Source organism: Pogoniulus pusillus, chromosome 4 (genome assembly GCF_015220805.1).
Source record: "Pogoniulus pusillus isolate bPogPus1 chromosome 4, bPogPus1.pri, whole genome shotgun sequence".
Lineage (NCBI taxonomy): Eukaryota > Metazoa > Chordata > Aves > Piciformes > Lybiidae > Pogoniulus > Pogoniulus pusillus.
This window is the reverse complement of record NC_087267.1, coordinates 31,217,313-31,240,847: the sequence shown is the minus strand read 5'-3', so window position 1 is coordinate 31,240,847 and position 23,535 is coordinate 31,217,313. Positions and strand designations below refer to the sequence as shown.

Sequence of the window (23,535 nt, the reverse complement as noted above, 5' to 3'; positions counted from 1 at the left end):
AGTTGAGCAGAATTTAATGACAAATTGCTGGCTGTATCTAATCTTACCACCTTAGATACATCTTAACTAGAGGCAAGGTCGTGTGTTATAATTAATCTCCTACAAGATAGGAACGCTAAGAAAATGTTTACAAGGTTTCTTGTTACATATTGCCACAAGGACTTCCTGTGCCCTGCCTTGTATAAAAGGCTGGCTGTCTTTGTTGCTGGTGCCTGCAGAAACTGGCCTTTAACCATGGAAAGGATAAGGACTGTGTGCTTCCTGGCTGTTGTGCTAGCAGGTAAATGCATGGCACTTTGTTTTGTCATGGGTTTAAAAAATAATAGAAATATGAAAAGAGAGCTGTTAGGAGAGGGGATTATTTCACATGGGAAAGGACAGAATTAGGCAAGGCTTTAGCTTCATCTGGGGTGACTGTAGGAAGAGAGCAGGACTGATCCATTTGGATGTGCAACTCCATCCAGGAGCGCATTCAGCTCTCTGGCACCAGCATAGGCATGAGTCAATGGGGCCATTCAGGTACTTAATGTTGGTTCGTGGTTTGCTAGTTTGTCTTTTGTGATTTTATCCCAGTATGCCAGAGATGAAGTCCTTCCAGAGCCTAATAAAGGCAGAATACATCTTAGGTTGCTGGGTAAAGGAAGAGGGAACTTCTGCAGCTAATGCCTTTGCAATATGATTGAACCCAAAATGAAAGGATGAAATGCCATTAAATAAAAAGGCAATGCTTTAATGAGGCATAAGCAAGAAATTAAAGCATTTTCTAATCTAGTTTTGCAAAATTGAAGTCAAGAGGTTTTAAAAGCAGTGGGGATAACTTTTCAAACTACCTTGCTTTAGCCTCTGTTCTCATAGAAATTATCACAGAAGAGCAGTGAGTAGCCATTGCATTCCACTGCTCATCTGCGTTTTTATTTTCCATGTGTGTTTACAGGCCATAAACACAGTGAAAATGATGCAAAGAGTTTTAAACGTTTTTAAGAAGCAGGGAAGGAAAATTTCATTTTCTCATTTCCTATTGTGTTTGTGTTCTAATAGAAGCAAATGCAGGAACAAGGGGTGAATGAGGTTGCAGCCTCGTTCAGGTGCTCATACCTGCAAGTGCTCGTTTTTAGAATATGTTGGAAAAAATCAAGTTTCATACTGACTTGGGGTGGGGGGAAAGTCTTGGCTCCCGCAGATCTTCTTCCATTCAGCTAGCTTTTTCATCAGAATAGCCTTCTTAGGATGTATTTTGAAAGTGTTTTGTTATACAAATGCCTTGCTAGAAGTCTTCAGTGAACCTTTATCTATGTAAAATGACACCAAGTCAATCTGCTGTAGTAGTTTCACTCGTCTTAGATTTCAGCAGTGAGAACACTGATGCTGCTTTTGGCTTGCAATTAGCTTTTACTTGTTTTGGCTTTTTTCAAGCGATGTGATCTGTTTATTCTGCATTGACTTGAACATGTAAGGCACAGCAGTGCAAAGCTGGTGGGCACAGCTCATGCACCTACTGGAGAGACGGTGCTTGGCAGGGTGTGCTTTCTTTTGTCTCTGCAGACATGTAAGGATTTGAGGATCCAGAGGGCTGCAGGAAGCCTTTGAAATCCTTTCACCTCTGTCAATAGATAGGAGTATTCAGAGTGTAGTGGTAGAGAGGCAAGGCAATTACTTTCCTGGAGACTTGCAATCTCTGTCTTTTGTGGAGTCCTGTAATTGTTGTGCTGGTTTAGGTGCCACAAGGCGCTCAGGACCAGAGGACAGAAATTAGATTTACTCTTTTTGGGAAGTGAAAATAACAATGCTGCAAACTGACTGAAAGTTTAAAGGAAGAGTCTATTGAAGTACATATGTATAGAAGGCATTCAGGTAGAGTAAATACATTCACAAATGAGGCCAAGCTTACCAGATCAAAACCTCTTCGAATCTTCATCCCATCCGACCTCAACAGGCCTCATGCCATGGCTCAAAATTCCCTGCCAGCTAGGAGCCATCTCTCCCACACACATCATGAGATAAGCAGGGATGTGCACTCCTCTTGAGAAGGAGAGGAAAAGAGAGTGGTATCAGCTCAGCACAACTTTATATACTGCAACAGTGGGGAGTGGAATAGAATAACAATGTTGGAGTACCCTGGGATGCCCAGGTTTGTCCCTTGTGATGCTCTATTTCATTCTGGAGGACTGTGTCTTTGTGGCCTTCTTAAAGGCACCTGGGGCCAAAAGCCACCACAGCTGTTAAGATCATTGAGTCCAACTGTGTGTAGTCTACCTTGTCCTTAGGCTTTTGACACTGTCTCTCATAATATCCTTGTGAGCAAGCTCAGGAAGTGTGGTCTAGAAGAACCGACAGTGAGGTGGATTAGGAACTGGCTACACAGTGGAGTGCAAAGAGTGGTGGTTAATGGTGCCCAGTCCAGCTGGAGACCTGTAACTGGTGGAGTTCCCTGGGGATCAGTGCTGGGCCTGGGCCTGTTCAGTATCTTTATTAGTGACACTGAGGGGACAGAGTCTGCTCAGTAAGTTTAGTGACGATACTGAACTGGAAGGCTTGGCTGATACAGCTGAAGGCAGTGCAGCTATTCATCGAGACTTGGACAGAGTGGAGAACTGGGCAAAGAGGGACCTAATGAGGTTTGACAAGGATAGGCATAATAAACTGCACCAGTACAGGTTAGGAGGTGATCTGCTGGAGAGCAGCCCTGTGGAAAAGGACCTGAGAGTCATGTTGGACAGGAAGTTATCCATGGGACAGCAATGTGCCCTTATGACCAAGAAGGCCAATGGGTACATTGGGGTACATTGAGAGGAGTGTGTGCAGCAGATCAAGAGAGCTTCTCTCCCCCCAACTCTGCCCTGGTGGGGCCCCAGGTGGAATATTGTATCCAGTTCTGGGCTCCCCAGTTCAAGAGGGACAGGGATCTACTTGAGGGAGTCCAGCAGGGCTACAAGGATGATGAAGGGACTGGAACACTGCCTGATGAGGGGAAAGGCTGAGAGACCTGGTTTTTTTTAATCTGGAGAAGAGAAGATTGAGAGATATTTATTGTATATATATAGATGCATGTATATAAATAGATGAGGGCTGGGTGTCAAGAAGAAAGGGGCAATGGATGTAAACTACAGCAGAGGAAGTTCCACCTTAACATGAGGAAGAGCTGCTTTACTGTGAGGGTCAAAGATCACTGGAACAGGCTGCTCAGGGAGCTTGTGGGGGTCTCCTTCTCTGAAGGCTTTTAAGGGCCAGCTGAATGCATTCCTGTGCAACCTGTGCTAGGTTGTATGGTCCTGCTCTGGCAGGGCAATTGGACTCAAAGGTCTCCAGAGGTCTCTTCCAACTCCTAACATTCGATGATCCTGTGAACTGTAGACCTACCACTTTATTCACCCAGCCTAATCTTCAGTGTTTCATTAAATCATTGATGAATCCTCCCTCCTGCTCCAAAATTAAAGAATTTAGGGACTGCAGAGGGATATTCCTATTATGCTTTGGATGAAAAAGATCAGAATGTAGGGATTTCCTACCTGACAGGAAGTGGGGGGTGAAGGAGGAAAGGGACCTGGGGGTACTGATAGATAGTAAGCTGAAGATGAGCCAGCAGTGTGCCCAGGTGGCCAAGAGAGCAAATGGCATCCTGGCCTGCATCAGGAACAGTGTGGCCAGTAGGACAAGGGAGGTTATTCTTCCCCTGTACTCTGCACTGGTCAGGCCACACCTTGACTACTGTGTCCAATTTTGGGCCCCTCAATTCAAGAAAGATGTTGAGGTGCTGGAATGTGTCCAGAGAAGGGCAACAAAGCTGGTGAGGGGCCTGGAGCACAAATCCTATGAGGAGAGGTTGAGGGAGCTGGGCCTGTTTAGCCTGGAGAAGAGGAGGCTCAGGGGTGACCTCATTGCTGTCTACAACTACCTGAAGGGGCATTGTAGCCAGGTGGGGGTTGGCCTCTTCTCCCAGGCAACCAGCAATAGAACAAGGGGACACAGTCTCAAGTTGTGCCAGGGTAGGTATAGGCTGGATGTTAGGAAGAAGTTCTTCACAGAGAGAGTGATTTCCCATTGGAATGGGCTGCCCAGGGAGGTGGTGGAGGCACCGTCCCTGGGGGTGTTCAAGAAAAGCCTGGCTGAGGCACTTAGTGCCATGGTCTAGTTGATTGGTTAGGGCTGGGTGCTAGGTTGGACTGGATGATCTTGGAGGTCTCTTCCAACCTGGTTGATTCTATGATTCTATGAATGCTGGGCAGAAAGCAGCCAGCTTGTGCAGCATGACTGTCCAAAAAACAATGATGGACATGAAGCCTGCCTGTCTGGCACCTGACAAATGTTAACAGGATTTCCCCTGTTAATTCTTGCCTCTAGAAGGTGATATAAGGTGTAGCAACAAGGATCCAACTTGCCCAAAAGAGCTTCAGCTGCTCCTGCAGCAGAGAGGGAATGTGAGTTTTCCCAAAAGACACACGTAAATGCTGCTCAAGCCCTGCTTTTCTGTACTCCCATCATCTCCCTGGAAATCAACTCTCATCATGGCATTTTCTAGTGAATCTACAGCTTTATTGTGTCCCATATATGTAACCATCGCTTGGGCACACCTTCCTGTAAAGTTCTTTATATGCAGAAACTCAGAGTGCAGCAGGCACATTTTAAGTTTCCAAGCACAGAACAGTCACCATTAAAACAACAACAACAAAAAAAAAGGCAGAAGTATTAGTCATCTTATGGGAAAGAGCAATTAGCACTCAAGTAGATTTAATCTTTGAATATTGCTGTAATGACTAAACTGACATAAGTTAACTTCAAAATAAGTGTGCTGCCTGTGGGGTGCCTGCTCTCTTTAAGAGCATTTGATAGCAGAGCGTTTTGTCAGCATGGCAGGGGGCTGGGCTCCTGGGCCCCCCTGCACTCCCCTGTCAGGGGGCTTACTCTGTGAAGTGGAACCACAGAGCTTGGCCTGCAGCTGCAAAACGAAAATGATTTATCACCTTACTAAGAGTTTTTTGTCACGATGATTCTGGAAATGACTAATGTGCTACTTTTATTGCTGACATCTTCCCTGTAAGAGAAGCTACTGATAACTCTGTATATATAATAGCCATCAGTATAGAAATGAAACTCAATGCAAACACCTATAATTAATATGACATATGAAGATGATTTAACCTCTTTGTATCTGTGTATGTAAATAATCTCACAGTATAACACGGCAGACAATATGTACGGAGAAAATGTAGTGGTGGGTGTCACAGAAGTAAGTCTCAGTCCCTAATGGTGTGCACCTGTTCATGCCTCACCAGCAGTGTTGTTAGCTATTCGCTATGTAACTTTCCATGAGTACTCCGAGCAAGTCGTGCTTCAGCTGAGCCCCTGCAGCTCTGAGCACTGAACAGCAGAGCCCTGCTGCCTTGGCCTTTCAAAGAAACCAGTTGCTCCTGCCTTGGTGTCTTGGGTTCAAATGCAGGTTCCCAGAGACTCTAATAAATTTAATAGACCCAATGACAATTCATAGAATTTATAGAGTGCCCTCCCCTCTTCCCCCTCCTTTTTCCAATCAGACAGGGAGAGAGAGAAAGGTAGGGACACCCAAATAAATCAATCTCACTCGATTTGGAAGTTAAAAAGGAAAAGTTTAACAATAACTTAGAAAAAAGGTATTGGAGGTGGGGGAGTTTACAAAGGATAAGGAAGGGAAAAACAGCAAAATACAACAAGGGATGGATACAACCTGAGCAATGTGATGGTGTCTCTGCCTCGTGGCTGCCACGTGTTGTGCTGGTATGCAGTATGGGTGTGTGGGTCAAGAGGTAGCCAAGGCAAAAGAGGGTGAGGAGCATGAAGTGCTCCTCTTTTATACCGCAGGAAGTGGGGGGAGTGGGCTAACCATCACCTGGAGTGTGGCCCACCCCCGGGGAGGGGCCAAGACCCCCAGGGTCAGGTTCAGGGTCACTCCCCCAGGAGTGTTAACTCTATACACTTGGTCGAGAGCAGGCATGCTGCTCTGCTGTCATTTTAGTCAGCTTAGAGCTGTGTGTTATGCCCAAGGTGTGTGTGTGTGTGGGAACTAAGCAGCAAAATAAATACCGAAGTTTGACCAAGCCTGCGTGGTGGTTCTGTTCGGGTTCTATCGTTTGCTTGTTATTTCAACGAGGCTCCCTGCTGCTCTGACTGCCTTCTCTCCGTGCCCAGTCCTAGATGGGTGTCTCGGCTCAGGTGAGAACAATCAGTGTCCTGGGGCCGTAGCGGTGCAGCAGCGCATTGACTGCCACCCCCAGCCCGGCGCTTCCCGGGAGACCTGTGAGGCGCGGGGCTGCACCTGGTGTGCCAGCGACGTGGCCAACGCTCCCTGGTGCTTCTTCCCGGAGGACAGTCCCTACGGCTACTCCGTGGGCGGGGGCGCCGTGAAGACAAGCAAAGGCTGGAGGTAAGCATGTGTGCCTCCTGCAGTGCTGCAAGCTGGTGCTACACTGTGACCACCTCTGCTTACGGCTTGCCAGCGACTTTCCCGAAGCCGCTTCATTGCCGCTTGCTCAGCTTGCAAGGGAGAGGGTGAGCCGCGTTTATAAGCCATGCAGAGCTGAGGTCCTGCACTCACACCGCGCTGCTAGCGAGGAAATCGGGAACCGGCACAAGGCGCTCCTTCCTGCCCTGGAGACCACGACGTCTCCTCCTTGCAGTAACAACTCAGCTGTTCGGTTCATCCATTAATGGCACTGGGAGACAGCAGTAATCTCAGACATTATTTATCTGGATTAGTCAGCTCATTGCTGAAGTGCCGGCGTAGAACAGCTGAGCTGCTCCCCTTGCCCTCGCCAGGGTAGCTGCAGGCAGCAGGCGGTTGCTGTAGGCAGCAGCATGGTTTTCTGCCCCAGGGTAACCCTGGACAAACGGCAGGCCCGGTCCCTCTTTGGAAATGACATTTCCCCAGTCATGCTGGAAGTGGAGTTCCAGACAAAGGACAGATTCCGGTTCAGGGTGAGTATTCTGGGGGAGGGAGGGACTCCTTTGACCAAAAGAATGCCCACTAATGCACCTGCCTCTTCCTCACCTTGCTTTAGCTCTACGACCCCAACAGAGAGCGCTTTGAAGTCCCGCTCAAGATTGACTCTCCTGGTGTTACTGCTGATGACGCTAACTATGAAGTCGAGTTCCCAGATGACTCCTTGCACTTCAGGATCAGGAGGAAAAGCACGGGCACTGTGCTGTGAGTACCAGATGTAATTTAAGTCACTTTTCACAGAAATTAAGCATAGTGTTTCTCACTCCTCGTGCTTGAGGCTGTGCGACGCAGGCTGAAACACAAACTGGCTGTGGCAATAGTTACAGACTTACGCCTTGTCTCTGGAAAACACTCACTGAGTATGTGCCTGTAGAGCAGGCAGCTGTTTGTGTGTACACATGAAAGATTATTCAGGAAGTTAAATAACTTCTGAAGTTACAGTTTCACAGCTTGGGTGACTGGCAGACTCCGATCATGAAGGCACTGAACTAAGGCTTCTGAAACACAACTTGTTTTATTATGCCAGCAGTTAAGCAGCCTATTTCCTGACACTCTGAAGACGTATGTCTAGGAAAGTAAAGCTCAATGCCTCAGAGGCTGTTAGCATTTAACTTTCACTAAGTTCAGTGAATGGCTTTTGTGGGTCTAAATTATTACTGCAAAAATAGCAGTTGTATCCTAAAGCTGGAACTGTAAACTTAATTTCAGCAAAAGCTCCCCTCACTCACAACTGTCACCAGGTGTCATAATTACTCTTGACTTCTACTGACACATTGCTAGTACGTAATGATACTTAGCAAGAGATACACCAGTCAAGGTGTGCTCTATATTAGCATTTTAATTCCGCTCACCAGCACCTTTTGGCATGAATCTCCTAATTACACAGTCTCTTGTGCATTGCCTGACCTTGCCATGGTCCTGAGGAGCATGTGTTAGGTTCCTTCCACATGACCTTACCAAGAGGTATGCTCTGGAAGCACAGGCAATGGGTTGTATTAGAAGGGGTGTGGCTAGTAGATCGAGAATGGTTCTCCTGCCCCTCTATTCTGCCCTGGTGAGGCCACATCTGGAGGTATTGTGTTCAGTTCTGGGCTCCCCGGTTCAAGAGGGACATAGAAATGCTTGAGAGTGTCCAGCGCAGAGCCACAAAGATGGTTAAGGGAATGGAACATCTCTCTTATGAGGAGAGACTGAGGGAGCTGGGGCTCTTCAGCTTGGAGAAGAGGACACTGAGAGGTGACCTCATCAATGTTTATAAATATATGAAGTGTGAGTGCCAGGAGGATGGAGCCAGGCTCTTTCTCAGTGATGCCTGATGACAGGACAAGGAACAAAGGGTGGAAGCTGAGGCATAGGAAGTTTCATTTAAACATGAGGAGGATTTTTTTTCACTGCAAGGGTGACAGAAAACTGGAATAGGCTGCCATGGGGAGTTGTGGTATCTCCCTCTCTGGAGATGTTCAGAACCCACCTGGACATGTTCCTGTGTGACCTGGTATAGGTGATCCTGCTCTGGCAGGGGAGTTGGTCTGGATGAGCTTTTGAGGTTGCTTCCAGGCCCTGGCATTCTGTGATTCAGCTGCTATGGGGCTGCTCAGTTCTTAGCACCAGCTCTTCCCATCTTGCATCCCACCACTAGTGCAAGGTCTTTGGGATCTGAGTAGTTCCTTTTAAGCATTAGAAAACCTAATTGCTAATGAAGAAATTATAAAATCATCTCATATTTCTCCCCATCCCAAGAAAAATAGGCATTATATTTGTGAGCAATGTAAAGATGGCTTAACACATGGGATGCAAGCAAGATGATTATTTCTAGACAGCCTCTAGAATGGTTTGAGTCTGCAGATGGAACTACTGCAGTGGGGTTTTAATTAGCTGCCCATCCTTTTAAATGGCTATCTCATGGCATCTCTTTTTAAACATGCTGCAGTCAATTCTGGGAAGTTTTCTTTTTGCAGGCTATTGTAATTGAGTGCATTATGCATTACTCTGATAACAAAAATAATTTAATTCCTTGTTAGCCTTACAGCTTTGTGAAAACAGTGGGCTTACATTAAAGGCCCAGTTTTCTTCTCTCTGTAATAAGCAATTTTTCTAAGACCTAGTTAATTGGAATAGCAATGTAAGAAGTGAATGTATAATGAGATATGGCAGGCAGCTAAGTCATAGACTCTTCCCATTTATCACACCTCATTTCTACCTAAACCCCAAGGATTTAGCCTCAGTTGGTCAGGGCATCCTCAAACTTGGGACATCCCAGTTTAGCAAAGAGTCTTGCCACGAAGCAGATGCAGGATTTGGTCTACTGAGCTGTCAAAAGAGCGATTCCAGAGGAGCAGAGGAGCACAAGTCACTCTTCTCTGAGCAGGTTTCCAAGAGGTCACATTTTCTGTCCTGCCACGCATCCAGGGAACCCTCGTTCATACCCATAACAGCGAGACACCTCTTGAACTCTAAAAATCTGTGTTCAGCAGTGGTGCAGGTGTGGGGTGCAGCAGTGATGTGCTGCAGAGCACGGGATATAGAGGGCAGTCTTGCCTCGTCTAGTAGCATAGGCCCAGCACTTGGCAGAGATGCTTTTTTATCAAAGCACAGCTGCTGAAAAAACTACGCTGCCTCCAGGCAGGTAAAGGAGTTCTCCTGAAGCCCAGCTATCCCCCAAAAGAGGAAACCGTGATTGCATATAATGCGCAGTTAATAGGCTTTTGTCCTGCAAACAATGGCAGGGCTGCTACGAAAAAATTTCTCACCAGCAGTGACACAGGAGTTTGCATATAGAAAGGGCAATTATATGTTGCCAGGAATTTTTGTTTCACGTGAAATGACACAGCTAGTACTTACAGACAGAAGGATCACATCCCGGCAGGGAGCTGTTCCTCTCACAGCTGAAATGTATTTGAAGCTGAATTCCCTGTGTGAGAGGCAAAAATGCTTCCCTTTCATTACTTGCCTATCCATCCTGTCAGAGTGAGTGAAGGCAGCTACTCACGGATACCTTTAACAGCTTGACTTGGAGGGGTTTGCAACCTCCTCAGCCACCACAAGAGTTGCACAGAAATCTTCTTTCAAAGCAGGACAGGAGGTGTTACATTCTGTCCTAAAATCCACAGGCAACTGCATTTGCTTGACTGGGAAGGATGAACCCTCAGCATTGCAGGGCTGCACAGGCTGGCTGGGTCTGGGGGACCACTGGTGGCATCTAGCATGTTAAATAGATTTTTATGTTAAGTCAACCTGCTCAAAGGCAGGCTTAGAGGAGTGGGAAGCGAGCCTGAATGTTCTCCACAGCTGCAGCAAGGACTTAGCAGGGACTACTGCAAAGCATCTTCGCCGTTACTTTGTTCTCTGTCCCTCTCCCAGATGCATTCTGCAGATTAGGTGCTAAATCCTAAAAGCCTTTCCTCTGGTATCCCTTCAAAGGAGGCAGCGAGGGAGCTGTTGTTCCAGGACACACAGCATGCCTGGGACCAGGCACTGAGATACGTGGTGGATGCCCTCTGTGGCTGTGCCAGGTTAGGGACAGCTGTGTAGGCAAGTGTTCCCCAGAAACTGACCAACATAGCATCTGAAGGGACTTCAGTCTCCTACCTTAAGGTGTCAAAGGCCATGACCATTCTGTCTCAATGAATGGATGAATCAATTGCTCAGAAAAATTGATGTGGGCAAATAAAGGCTCTTCAACAGGTTCTGCAGTGACAATCTCCATGTGTGAGTGGATGATGACTTGTGTCCCCACCAAACCAGGTCCAGGCACTCTGCTGGACCCTTCTAACATCTCTGAGGAAGGCTTTCCTATGGTAAAGCAATCCTACATCCTCAGAAATCTGTTTTATATAATGTTGCTTATACCTCAGCAGAAGCTATGCACTGCTGGATGCCCCACACCCCCTTAAGAGCTTAAAATCCCTGATGACCCCTGGTGTTCTCTTGTACAGTCCATGCCGGGAGGTAACAGTCTGTCCCGAGCAGAAATGTGGCATGAATTTGGGTTGTTCTTTCAAAGTTTATGCTAGTATTTCTCTTCCTGCCTTTCCATGCCGCAGACAACCTTGCCATCAGTGTCTTTCTGCCACTGACTTTGCAGCAATGGGGTTGCTGACAGCAGGCTCCCCATCTGTCTGCTTGCTATGAACCCTCACCCCACTTCTGCTGTTTGTGTGCACAAAGCTTCCTTCCCACGAGGAGTGATATATCACAGTAGAAACATATGAGGTGACAGGCACTGGAGTTTCTGAGGCAACCCTGGATGTACTCTACAGGTGTTTCTCTTGCTTGCTGCATGCAAGGAGCCTTTGCCATGGATGAGCTACCTAAGTGACATTTCAGGCAGGACAAACTCAGGGCTTCATGTAACCACAATAATGGAAGAGAGGAATGAATTAGATGAGGGAAGAGATTGCAAACCTCAAGCAGAGCCAGTGGCAAGACTGGATGACTAAGGCCTGCTACATTTTCAGCTTGCTCCGGGGTAATCAGGTGACTGATGCTGCTTTGAATGAGACAAAAATTAGATAGGGTGCAGGGAAATGATCCAGGCACTGATGGGAGTTTTGGGAGCAGGAGCTCTCCTCACAGTATTGCCTCCTGATTTACTTTATCTTATCTTTCCCCTACTTTCCACTGCTGTCCTTTTTCTTTATCTCATACATTCTTACTTCTCTTCTTCATAATTCCCCATGCTCCTGCTATTTCATTACTGGAGTGTGTCCAAAGAGGGGCCATGAAGCTGGTGAAGGGTCTAGACTGCAAGTCTTATGAGGAGTGGCTAAGAGAACTGGGGTTGTTTAGTGCAGAGAAAAGGCAGCTTGGGGGTGACCATACTGCCCTCTACAACTACCTGGAAGGAGGATGTAGAGAGTTGGGGTTTGGTCTGTTCAACCAAGTAACAAGTGATGGAACAAGATGAAATGACCTCAGGTTGTGGCAAGAGAAGTTTGTGCTGTGTATTTGAAAGAGTGGCTTGCCCAGAATGGTGGTAGAGTCCCTGAAGCTATTTAAGGGTTGTGTAGATGTAGTGTTTAGGGATACAGATTGGTCAGACTTGTCAGTGTTAGGCTAATGATTGAACTCAATGATCTTAAAGGTCTTTTCTAATCTAGGCAATTCTATGATTCCATGGTTGATGGCTGGGGAAGATTCTTCCCTGTGCCAGTAGTTCTCCAGCCCATGGGGTTGAAGACGTGATACCTCCTCTTTGGTGAGGTGCCAAGGAGGTCAAACAAGACCAAGAGGCAGGCAGAGCCCCAGTTTCCATGCAGATGTCAGGTGTTTTCTGGTTTGCTGGAGAAAACCAGAAGCCTGTAGCTAATTTAAGGCTGCAAGTCTTAGATCTGAGCTATGAGGGACAGGCGCTGAGGCCTGGGTCTCCCAAGACAGAGGTGAAGCTCCCAAAGTACCAGCCTAATTGGCACAGCAGAGGCTGCAGGGAGGCTCTCCCTGGTCCCATGATGCATGGAAAACACCTGCTTTTGCAAACCATCATGATCAGTGTCAAAACGTTTTGTCAAGAAATTTGTAATTGGCTTTAATATAACAAATTCTCTTTCAGGATATCCTATCTGATCTTGCAGGTCCAGCAGACCCATTGTTGGCCACATTCCTAGAGTAATCAAAGCAGGAGAGAAAACACTGGGTTATAATGAGGCAAGAGAGGAAGCAAAACAGAGTCTCTGTGTTGCTTAGTGGCACATGCTCTCTGATTAAGTACTATTCTACTTTCTGGTCCTGCCATTAATAGCTGCAGCCACTGAAGGAGGTAGTATCAAGTGTGAATATGAAAGCTTCAAGAAATCATATATTTCCTCAAGAACAAAGTAAAAGACAAGGGACTGCTTGCTTTAAGGTATCAATAAATAACAAAGACATCCTCATTTTGCAGTGTGTGATTATTCTGTGGGACTTGTTGCTCCAGGGCAGTATGGCACTGGAAGCTTAGCAAGACACACATTCCTAAATAATAAGAGTAATCTGTAGGAAAAATAAAACCATAGTATTTTTGCCTCCATGTTTCACGACAGAAGCTAATTCTGTGAAAACAGCCAGAAACTCCCTCCATAGGCAGATCATTGCAAGACTGGCTCCAAGCGACAGCTTATGCCTTCCTCTGCAATAACTGGAGACAGGCTGTGGAGGGATGGACTATTGATTTGATTCTCCACTTTAATACCTGTTCTCCAACTGACTTTTCCCTCATGATGTCATGCAAATAATGGAAGGTAGAGCATTTTCCCCAGGACAGATAAGTGCTCCTTTCACTCTATTAAGAGCTTGGAATACCTCATTTGCTATCACACTTGGGAAGATATGGTGCAAATAACCAAAAATCTAATCAAGATTTCCCCTAATTGCCAAAAAGGCTGCTGCAGAGTTCAGCTGCCTCTTTTATTGATTGTAGTGGGACGAACAGATGCCACTTACCATGAAGATGTTTTTACATAGACAAGGCTATTAGAATGATTTACAGCACTATTGTCTTAAACTGCAGTTTTGCTGAAAGCAACAAGAGTAAATTGGGTAGCTTGGGTTTGCTTCTGGTTTGTAAGAGCCATTATTTTAGTCTTCTAATCATTAAGATTTATGTTACAGAGATGAGAATTATTCTAGGTGTGTCACTTACCCAAGCTTTTCAGAACAAAAATGAGGCATTGTATATCCAGCCACTTATAGGAGATGCTCCGATGCCATGACAATGAATGCAGTAGAAGCAGAGTAAAACTGTATCAATAACTGTAAATATAACCTGCAATTTTGTCTTTTAAAATGTCACATTTGTTGGTTACTTGCACCAAATTTCCTCACCTATATGATTGTGGTAGTTTGAGGGGTCCAGGTCCCCCTTAAACCATAGGAACAGAAGCCCATCCCAGGGGGATGGATCTGCTCGTCCCAGGATATTGTAATGTTGTTATTCTGTTCCATTTTCCGGTATCACAGCTTAAAAGATAGTGCCTGACTTGAAGTCTGCCCGTTCTGTTCCCTGCCTTTTCTTCCTTTCACTTCTCATTTTAGCCTACTCTCAGGCTGACTGAGGGTGGAAGGGGTGGAGGATTCTAGAAGGCCAGTTTGGGCCTAGTAGATTTTATACTTGCTCCACCTGATGGCCTTGTGTCTATAAGCTCTTGTAAATAGAATTTCTCTTTAAACTTCCAATCACTGTGCAGTATCTTCATTCTTGCTCTTGGAAAGGGGTAAGAGTCATTTCTGCCCTCTAGTCCCGGGTATGCCCATGGCTCCAAACTGGGGCAGTGATAGATCACCTTATAAGTTAGATAAGCATGTAAAAATTCATTCTTGGGGTGCTTTCTGTGGTCTGGCAGTGTCCCAGGGCTTACAGCAATAAGGAACATGGCTGATGTGAAAATGAGAGGGAGAGAAACAAAGCTCAAGAAAGACAAGTGATGCAAATGAGTAACAATCGTTCACCACCAACCCATCCCCTCGCTAGCCTTCTGTTGCAGAGGGATATTTCTCTATGTCTCCCTTATTAGGGGGAGGTGAGAAATTAATTTGAGGTGGTATCAATTTTTTATAAAATTATTGATTAAAATTAATATTTACAAACTTGTGCCATCCCCAACCACTGAGTAGTTCTAGTGCATGGTTATGAAAACAGTTAGGACATGATATATTTATGGGGATTTGAATCAAATTATCAACAACTATAGACAGAGAGAGATTTCCCTTAGGCTTAATGCCTGCTTAGGAGCTATGCTGTTTGTCCAACAGGGGCTGAAACTGTGTCTGCTCTAAGGCAGAGGTAACTTATATTACAAAGGAATTAAAGCTTACTTAGATGTGTTGCCCTTAATTATTAATCATTAATCACCCTCTCGGGATTGTGTCACAGCATGTGCCCAGTGTGCCCGGGTCTTTGTGAGGCTGGAATCTTCCCAGCTTGCAGGAGAATGATAAGGTGTTCCCAGTCTCTGGGGTAAACAGGATTTCTCTGACCTTCTCTCCTGGTGTGAAGTGGTCTCTGCCTCAATGCTGCTGCTTCTGGATGCTGCGTGTCCAGGGATGGTCAGCTGGCAGGATTCCAGGTGCAGGACTTCTGGCACGGTCTTCTGTACAGCTAGCAGGCTGTGTTTGTGGGTTTGCAGACAGTCTGGAAGGTCTGCTGACGTGGTACTCCAGGCTATAGCAGCAGGCATGCAGTGTGTGCCAGGCTGCTGTGAGACTTGGCTTAGGGGGCTATTGGCTCCCCATATATGTATCAAGTGCAGGTGTGAATGTGCTCTGCTTCCAAAGATTCGCAGACAGATTAACTGCGCCTTGAGATCAATGCAAGAGGGCTGAGCCTCAGTGAGCATGCAAGTGAGTGAGAGCCAGATCCTGTGTCTAGGCCTTGCAAGCAGGTCAGAGCTGCAATGTGGATCAGAGAGCTGAGTCTGAACAGCTAAGTCTGAACCTCTGAACACGTGGTGCTCCTTTGCACCCCTCTTTATAGACTGTGGGCTGAGATTTGTGGCCCCTTTTGGCCATCTAAAGTGACCAATCAGGTTGGCAGTAAGCCAAACCTTACCTTAATAGGCAGAAGCTGTTTGCCTGGACCCTCCCAAATATGGGGATCACCTGGGCGGACCCCAGGGATACATGGACTGGGTGTGTGTGTGCTACACACCTGTTTACTGCCATGGGTCCTGGCAGAGCAACATGTCCAGGCATGTAGAGGCATAGGGAAGCCTCTGTTCTGGGGCTTCAGCCCCTCCACCACACTTTCCTCTAGCTTTATATGCTGAGCATGACATCATGTGGTAAAGAATGCCCCTTTGGTTGGTAAGAGTCAGCTGTCCCAGCTGTATTGCATCCCAGCTTCTTCTGCACACCCAGCCTACTCACTGGTAGGGTGCTGTGAGGAGCAAAAAAGGGCTTGAACTCTCTGTGATCACTGATCTGCAGTAATGAGACTGAGTTACCAACATTGTTTCCAGCATTAATGCAAAATATAGCCCCATATTAACTAAACATAGCCTCATATTGACTACTATGAAGAAATTTAACTCTAGCTCCAACCAACACCAGCACACAGTGGAAGCATTTTTCATCAGAGAGTAATGGAAAGTCACAAACACCTGGGCTTCTAAGATGATGCTCTCTGGTGGCTCAAGTGAGATGAATAAGGGGACAGGTATATCTGAGGTTCATTTGAAAACAGGGCCCATACACCTCTGCCTCTGAGGTGCTTTACTGCTTTATAGGCAGCCTGAGTATACAGTGATGGCCTGTACCCTCTGAAAATGTATGCCCAAGCTCTGCTTGGAGGCTTAGGCCCACTTTTCTGATAGACATGTGAAGCTTCTACCTAAATTTGTACACAGATGATAAATACAGTGTGCTTCCTTTCACGAGACTGTGGTTCCTAAAGGCTGTGAAGGGTCTCGAGTGACTGAGGCAAGTGTTTGTAACTTGAAGTCATGAGCTCACTTGTCCTGGAATCATTGCAATAAGAGGGAAAAAAGCCCTGCTTTTAACTTAAAATTACTTTTGAATGTCCAGATGGTGCATAATACATGGCCTAATGATGTGTCATATGTATGTCCCAAATCTCCTAATTCTGCTGGCTTTGCAAGACCACCTTTGAAAGTGCCACTGGCTGCTTTCTCATGGTAGGCAAGTTGGTGCTCCAAGGAATTGCACATACCTTGGTTATTACTTTCCAACTGACTTCAACAGGGAAAACTCATTCAACCAGGTAAATTGTCATCTCTCATTTGTATTACAAAGGACTGATGATTGTACTTCTAAAAACAAATTTTTACTGCCTTTTAGCCATTTTGCTCAAGTGTTGTGACAATGTTAGTCATAAACTACACCCTCAACATCAAGAGGATGTTTTATTTGTCTCTCTAACCACTTTCCTTTAGAACTGTTGTCCTGGTCTGCTGCAGGTGCATTTCATCATGGTGACTTGAGGGCTGATGGGTGGATATGGAGCTGGTTTATTTGCTGTCCAGAAATGTTCATTTTCACACTGATCTTTTAAATCCCCCCCCCCCCCCCCCCTCTTTTTTTCCCCCCCGCCTTGGCATAAGATTAAAAAAATAGAGAAGTTTATTCTTGAACGTAATGCACAATGTTGGCAAAAAATGTTAGAGTTTATCAGTCAGATTGCCCAGGCAGGCAGCAGGCAACTGTTAGCAGACAATGGACCGGGCAGACATGTGGAGAGACCAGTTCGTATTTCTACAGGCAGGAGAGTTCCTATCAAAGGGTGAGCAAAGAAAATGGTTCTTGTCTTCACATAGAATCATAGAATCATAGAATCAACCAGGTTGGAAGAGACCTCCAAGATCATCTAGTCCAACCTAGCACCCAGCCCTAGCCAGTCAACTAGACCATGGCACTAAGTGCCTCATCCAGTCTTTTCTTGAACACCCCCAGGGACAGTGACTCCACCACCTCCCTGGGCAGCCCATTCCAATGGGAAATCACTCTCTCTGGGAAGAACTTCTTCCTAATATCCAGCCTATACCTACCTTGGCACAACTTGAGACTGTGTCCCCTTGTTCTATTGCTGGTTGCCTGGGAGAAGAGGCCACCCCCCACCTGGCTACAATGCCCCTTCAGGTAGTTGTAGACAGTAATAAGATCACCCCTGAGCCTCCTCTTCTCAAGGCTAAACACCCCCAACTCCCTCAGCCTCTCCTCATAGGGTTTGTGCTCCAGGCCCCTCACCAGCTTTGTTGCCCTTCTCTGGACATGTTCCAGCACCTCAACATCTTTCTTGAATTGAGGGGCCCAGAACTGGACACAGCACTCAAGGTGTGGCCTGACCAGTGCTGAGTACAGGGGAAGAATAACCTCCCTTGTCCTACTGGCCACACTGTTCCTCATGCAGGCCAGGATGCCATTGGCTCTCTTGGCCACCTGGGCACACTGCTGGCTCATCTTCAGCTTACTATCTTTCAGTACCCCCAGGTCCCTTTCCTCCTGGCTGCTCTCCATGTTTTGCTGTTTTGGATTTTTTGACAGTGTGCTCTCAAAAATTCAGATTTTTAGATCCCTTTTGCCGTCCATCACAGCACTCTTATGGTTTGTAGGACTGTTGAAGGAGAGCTACTGAAATTTCTGCACATGAGGTGCTCCCTCCTGTTTTGTTCCTTCTACCCACTTTAAACCAGCAGGAGGGGAGGATGGAGAAATACATTTTCCTTTATTATCTCCAAGTGTTTAAAGAATGACAAAATTTTTTCAGTTAAATGATTGATCTCTGCCAACATAACACAAGGAAACACATAAAGTATCACAGCCGCTTACAGCAGTGTGGTGCAGAGCACAAGGGCAGCCTCTTTTAAGAGGAGGCAGAAAGCTGCCAGGAGAGAACATGACCACACTTCAAATGAAGAAGGCATAATGGTGCCTAGAAAAAAGAGACTTGTTACCAGCCTTTTAATGTTGTGGCTAATGCTATATGTAGCTCATAGCTGTTGTGGCAAGTGAAAGTCTAATGACAGGGCAAGGCTGATGGAGAGCAGTGGCTGCCAGCACAGTGTAAGGAGCTGTACTGTTGGGAGCAGCAGCCCCTTGGGAGCCAAATGATGGAAGGGTGCAGATCAGGGCACTGTTTTGGGGATGCCATGCAGAACTTGAGTCCATGACAGTGGCTTGAGAGAATGCACAAGGTGTATAACAGCTTATCCATGTGTACAGGGTTAACCCTCCAGGAGGAGTGACCTTGAACCTGACCCTAGGTGGTTTTGACCCCTCCCCAGGGGTGGGTCTGAACACTACCAGGTGATGGTTAGCCCACTCCCCCTTCCTGCCTAAAGGTCTATAAAAGCAGAGGGGACTTGCTGTTCTCTCGCTCTGCGTTCCCTGCCTCCCTGCTTACCAGCATCACCATCCTGTTCCTGGTTCTCTTTCTTTTACCTCGTGGCCATCACCCACGAGGCAGACAAATCCATTGCCATCAAAAATCTGGTTGTATTTACACATTTTGTATCTTATTTTCCCTTCCCTATACCTTTGTATCTTCTCTATCTCAGATTTTTCTTTTTTATTATTAAACTTTTTCTTCTTTTAACTTCCAAATCAGAGTGAGATCATTTATTTGGGTATGCCTACCTTTCCTCTTTCTACATCTAATTCCTTTCTTTTGGGAAAGAAGGGGGAAGAGAGAAGGGCACTCTATAAATTTGCTATTGGTTCTATCAAATACATTTGAGTCTCTGGGAATTTAAATTAGAACTGAGACACCATGCCATTGAAAGATGCAATGGGGAGGAGGGTTTGCTTCTAGGGTGGTGGTTTTCACCACTGCAGTGATCCTCCTGGGCAGGGGGAGGATTTGCTGAGTGGGAGGAGCCCTTTTTTATGCCATGATAAAACTAATTGCTTTATCAATGGGAATTGTCAGTGCCATAATGTAGGTACCATAAATGTACGAATCTTCATGTCCTCTGAACAGACATCATGGAGAGTGCTCAATGACTTAGGACAGATATTTAAGCACTTCCCAAAGCATTCTGCCTCTGGCATCCTTTGCTCTTTGCATAACCCCATGGTCTGTTCAGAGCAGTGACCGTGCCTGCCTTGCCACAGAGCAAAGATACGTGACAGTGCTTCTTTGGACAGAAATACAGCTCCAGAGGCCCTTGCTGTTCCCATTCAGCAGCAGCTTCTTGCAGAAAAACCTCTGTTTCCCAAGGGCTGTATCTGACTCTAAGGGATATTTTACATGTGTTATTTATTCTCTCATAGGAAGGTTAACCTTATTTGGTACTGTGTGTGAGTGGAGGAGATGATGGAAAGGGGGGAAGGTTGCCACTGGCAAGCAACCAAATCAAGACTAAATACAAAATCTTACTTTTCTTGCTTTTGAGAAGGGCCAAATAGATCTTTTAGAAAATATATGGGCCCTCCCAGTCTTCCCTGAAGCAGGGACTTGCTCCCAAGCAGGGATGTTGGTGGCAGCCAGGGCTCACCAGTGAGCACTGTCTTTACAGGGCAGCGCTGCTGCCCTCTGACACAGCCCATCTTCTGCTTCTTTGATTTAGCAGCCAGTGTGATCGATTATTTAATTCTGTCTGAATCATTGACAAAAGGCCATTAAAATGAGAGTTATGCCACTTCTATGTTGTATGGCTTGGGTTCATTAATTTTGATTAGCTCTAACAAATTCATCATTGAACAAGGCTCGAGAGGGTGCTATCTAAATGTGGTACTCATGGCAAACACAGTACTGTTAAAGAAACACTTCTCCACAGCTTGACTATGTTCTCCCCCATCTAGCTTGTAGCTCATTATAGCGCTGGAGATAGGAAAAGGAATGTAACATCTAATTAAAATGTGAGTCTGTGTCCATAGATGATTCAATAAAAATAAAGACATTAAGCTGGTGAGAGAAACAGGAGTGCCACCAGAATAAAAACATCCAATTCAAGCAGAGTCTGAAGGAAGCTATCCCTTTGCTTTAGGTGCCTGCATAAAGTCAGGGATAACAAGAGTGGGGTCCTCATTTAGCAAAATATTACCAAGTGAAAACTGATAGCAACTAAGCATCATTCTCGTTAAGGATTCTGAACCCCACTGTGTAATAACAATTCCTAGTCTGCCCTGTTGGTTGTCATAGAAATAGCGCAAGCAACCACTTATATTGGTAAGAGGATTATAGATAGTGTCTTCTATTACTTTAGCTGTTATTTTCACAATTATACTGGTGCATTTTATTGTAAAAATAGATGAAATATCTAACGTGCACGATAAGCATGTTAGAGGCATGCACAGGATTTAATTTATTCTCCAAAATAGAGAAAAAGTGTAAGTAGCAAGACATGAACTTAGAATGATGTGTACCAAAGATAACTAATCACATCGCCCTCTATTTGTCACAGGTGGGACAGTCCCCTGGTTGATCTCTTTTTCTCCAACCAGTATCTTCAGATCACAACCACTGTGCCATCCACTTCAGTGTATGGATTTGGTGAACATGAGCATACGTCCTTTAAACACAGCATGGACTTCGTTACTTATGGCATGTACAGCAGGGATCAGGCACCAACGGTAATTCACTTCATGCCACACTTTGTCCTAGCTTGTATCACCAAAAGGAGATGGTGAGGTACGGTTTTGCTGAGGGAGCATCTCTCTCTATATGATAACATCACTAACGTGAATGGAATGTTACAGGCTGTGCAGGTATTGCACACTTTAATTCAATGACAAAACCATTTTGAGGGGACTTTGAAAGCTTTAGCCAGAAGCTTTCTTATGGTGCAGATAGTTTTCAGGGGGGAGGGAGAAAGGCATTTTGTGTGCCAAGATCCTGGTTCAGGAAAGCATTTATTCTCACAATTAAATCAATCTTTGTTCATCCAAACAAGCGGGATGTCAGCAGGACTCATCAGGTGTTTGGCTAAAATGGGTTCAATGGTTGATGAGTCCGTTATAGCTAGCAGTTCTTAGTCCATTACAGCTAGCAGTTCTTAGTCCATTAGAACTAGCAGTTCTTAGTCCATTATAGCTAGCAGTTCTTAGTCCATTATAGCTAGCAGTTCTTAGTCCATTAGAACTAGCAGTTCTTCTCCATGACATTTTGGAGGGTTTGGCAGAATATGGAAGGTTTAACTGGGGGAGGCTGAAAAGCATTATTGTGGTGAGGCAGAAAAAGTAACTATTTTCCATCAATTTGGCTTCACCCTGTTTTAGTTTTAAAAACTGCCTAACCTTCCAAAACAAGCCTCTGGCTGTGAATTAATCAGTATCCTTTCCTTTGCATATGTGTCTGCTTAACAGAAAAATATTAAAAATATCAAAGTTAAGCCACATTTTATATGTTGTTTCTTTCAGCCATCAGCCAACCTCTATGGAGTTCACCCTTTCTACATGTGTGTAGAACCTGATTCCAATGCCCATGGTGTTCTCCTTCTGAACTCCAATGCACAAGGTAAAAGCATATCTGGACTTCCTGTATGGATTGCATATAGGAAGAAGGTAAATTAGTAAATATGAAAAACTGGTTTACTTATTGCTTTTTCAGTGTGGTAAAAATATGCCTGTTCCATAAATGAGATTTCAGGTCTATAAAGTTTTCAAAGAGTGGCTGCTTAACAGGATAAGGTATTTTTCAGTTAAAATAAATGATTAATTTTCCTTTTAAAAAAAAGAGACGAACCTACAGGGAAAGGAGAAAGTGGAAGTAATTTCCTCTGAGGTTGACATCACAGTATCACAGTATCACAGTATCACAGTATCAGCAAGGTTGGAAGAGACCTCACAGATCATCAAGTCCAGCCCTTTACCACAGAGCTCAAGGCTACACCATGGCACCAAGTGCCACGTCCAACCTTGCCTTGAAGTGCCCCAGGGACGGCGACTCCACCACCTCCCCGGGCAGCCCATTCCAGTGTCCAATGACTCTCTCAGTGAAGAACTTTCTCCTCACCTCCAGCCTAAATCTCCCCTGGCACAGCCTGAGGCTGTGTCCTCTCGTTCTGGTGCTGGCCACCTGAGAGAAGAGAGCAACCTCCTCCTGGCCACAACCACCCCTCAGGTAGTTGTAGACAGCAATAAGGTCACCCCTGAGCCTCCTCTTCTCCAGGCTAACCAATCCCAGCTCCCTCAGCCTCTCCTCGTAGGGCTGTGCTCAAGGCCTCTCACCAGCCTCGTCGCCCTTCTCTGGACACACTCAAGCATCTCAATGTCCCTCCTAAACTGGGGGGCCCAGAACTGAACACAGTACTCAAGGTGTGGTCTAACCAGTGCAGAGTACAGGGGCAGAATGACCTCCCTGCTCCTGCTGGCCACACCATTCCTGATGCAGGCCAGGATGCCACTGGCTCTCTTGGCCACCTGGGCACACTGCTGGCTCATGTTCAGGCGGGTATCAATCAGCACCCCCAGATCCCTCTCTGTCTGGCTGCTCTCCAGCCACTCCGACCCCAGCCTGTATCTCTGCTTGGGGTTGTTGTGGCCAAAGTGCAGCACCCTGCACTTGGAGCTATAACTGAGTCAAATCAGTTTCAGCTAGTTCTGTATTCTGTCTGCAGAGAATAGTTTTGTGTGTTGCTGTGGTCACCTTACAGTATTCATCTAGTGGTATAATTTCAGAAAAGGTGAAACTTCACTCAGTCTATAAAACCACTTTCCCCTGGCAGGCAATGACTTCCAATAAGAAGATTAAAATAGCAGAGATGAACTCTAAACACAGGCTTGTGGTTCCTTTCCACATAAATGAAACTGAGACAAATGGATCTCTACCATCTAGCCGGTGGGAGTTTCAGTCATTTATTGCTGTCTGCAACTACCTGAAGGGTGGTTGTGGACAGGAGGAGGTTGCTCTCTTCTCTCGGGTGGCCAGCACCAGAACAAGAGGACACAGCCTCAAGCTACACCAGGGGAAATTTAGGCTGGAGGTGAGGAGAAAGTTCTTCACTGAGAGAGTCATTGGGCACTGGAATGGGCTGCCTGGGGAGGTGGTGGAGTCGCCGTCCGTGGAGCTGTTCAAGGCAGGGTTGGACGTGGCACTTGGTGCCATGGTCTAGCCTTGAGCTCTGTGGTAAAGGGTTGGAGTTGATGATCTGTGAGGTCTCTTCCAACCTTGGTGATACTGTGATAATGCCACTCTG

The 23,535-nt window shown here is 45.9% G+C and overlaps 1 protein-coding gene across 1 annotated transcript in view; it reads left to right on the top strand.

Moving 5' to 3' along the window:
- The first annotated feature begins 2,610 nt into the window (after positions 1 to 2,610).
- LOC135174232 (sucrase-isomaltase, intestinal-like) overlaps positions 2,611 to 23,535 on the top strand; it is a 53,643-nt gene continuing 32,718 nt past the window's right edge. The window contains exons 1-6 of the mRNA XM_064141448.1: positions 2,611 to 2,768; positions 6,122 to 6,394; positions 6,843 to 6,945; positions 7,029 to 7,174; positions 20,803 to 20,971; positions 21,758 to 21,854. Coding sequence (XP_063997518.1) covers positions 2,611 to 2,768; positions 6,122 to 6,394; positions 6,843 to 6,945; positions 7,029 to 7,174; positions 20,803 to 20,971; positions 21,758 to 21,854 — 946 coding nt within the window. The remainder of the gene's footprint in view (positions 2,769 to 6,121; positions 6,395 to 6,842; positions 6,946 to 7,028; positions 7,175 to 20,802; positions 20,972 to 21,757; positions 21,855 to 23,535) is intronic.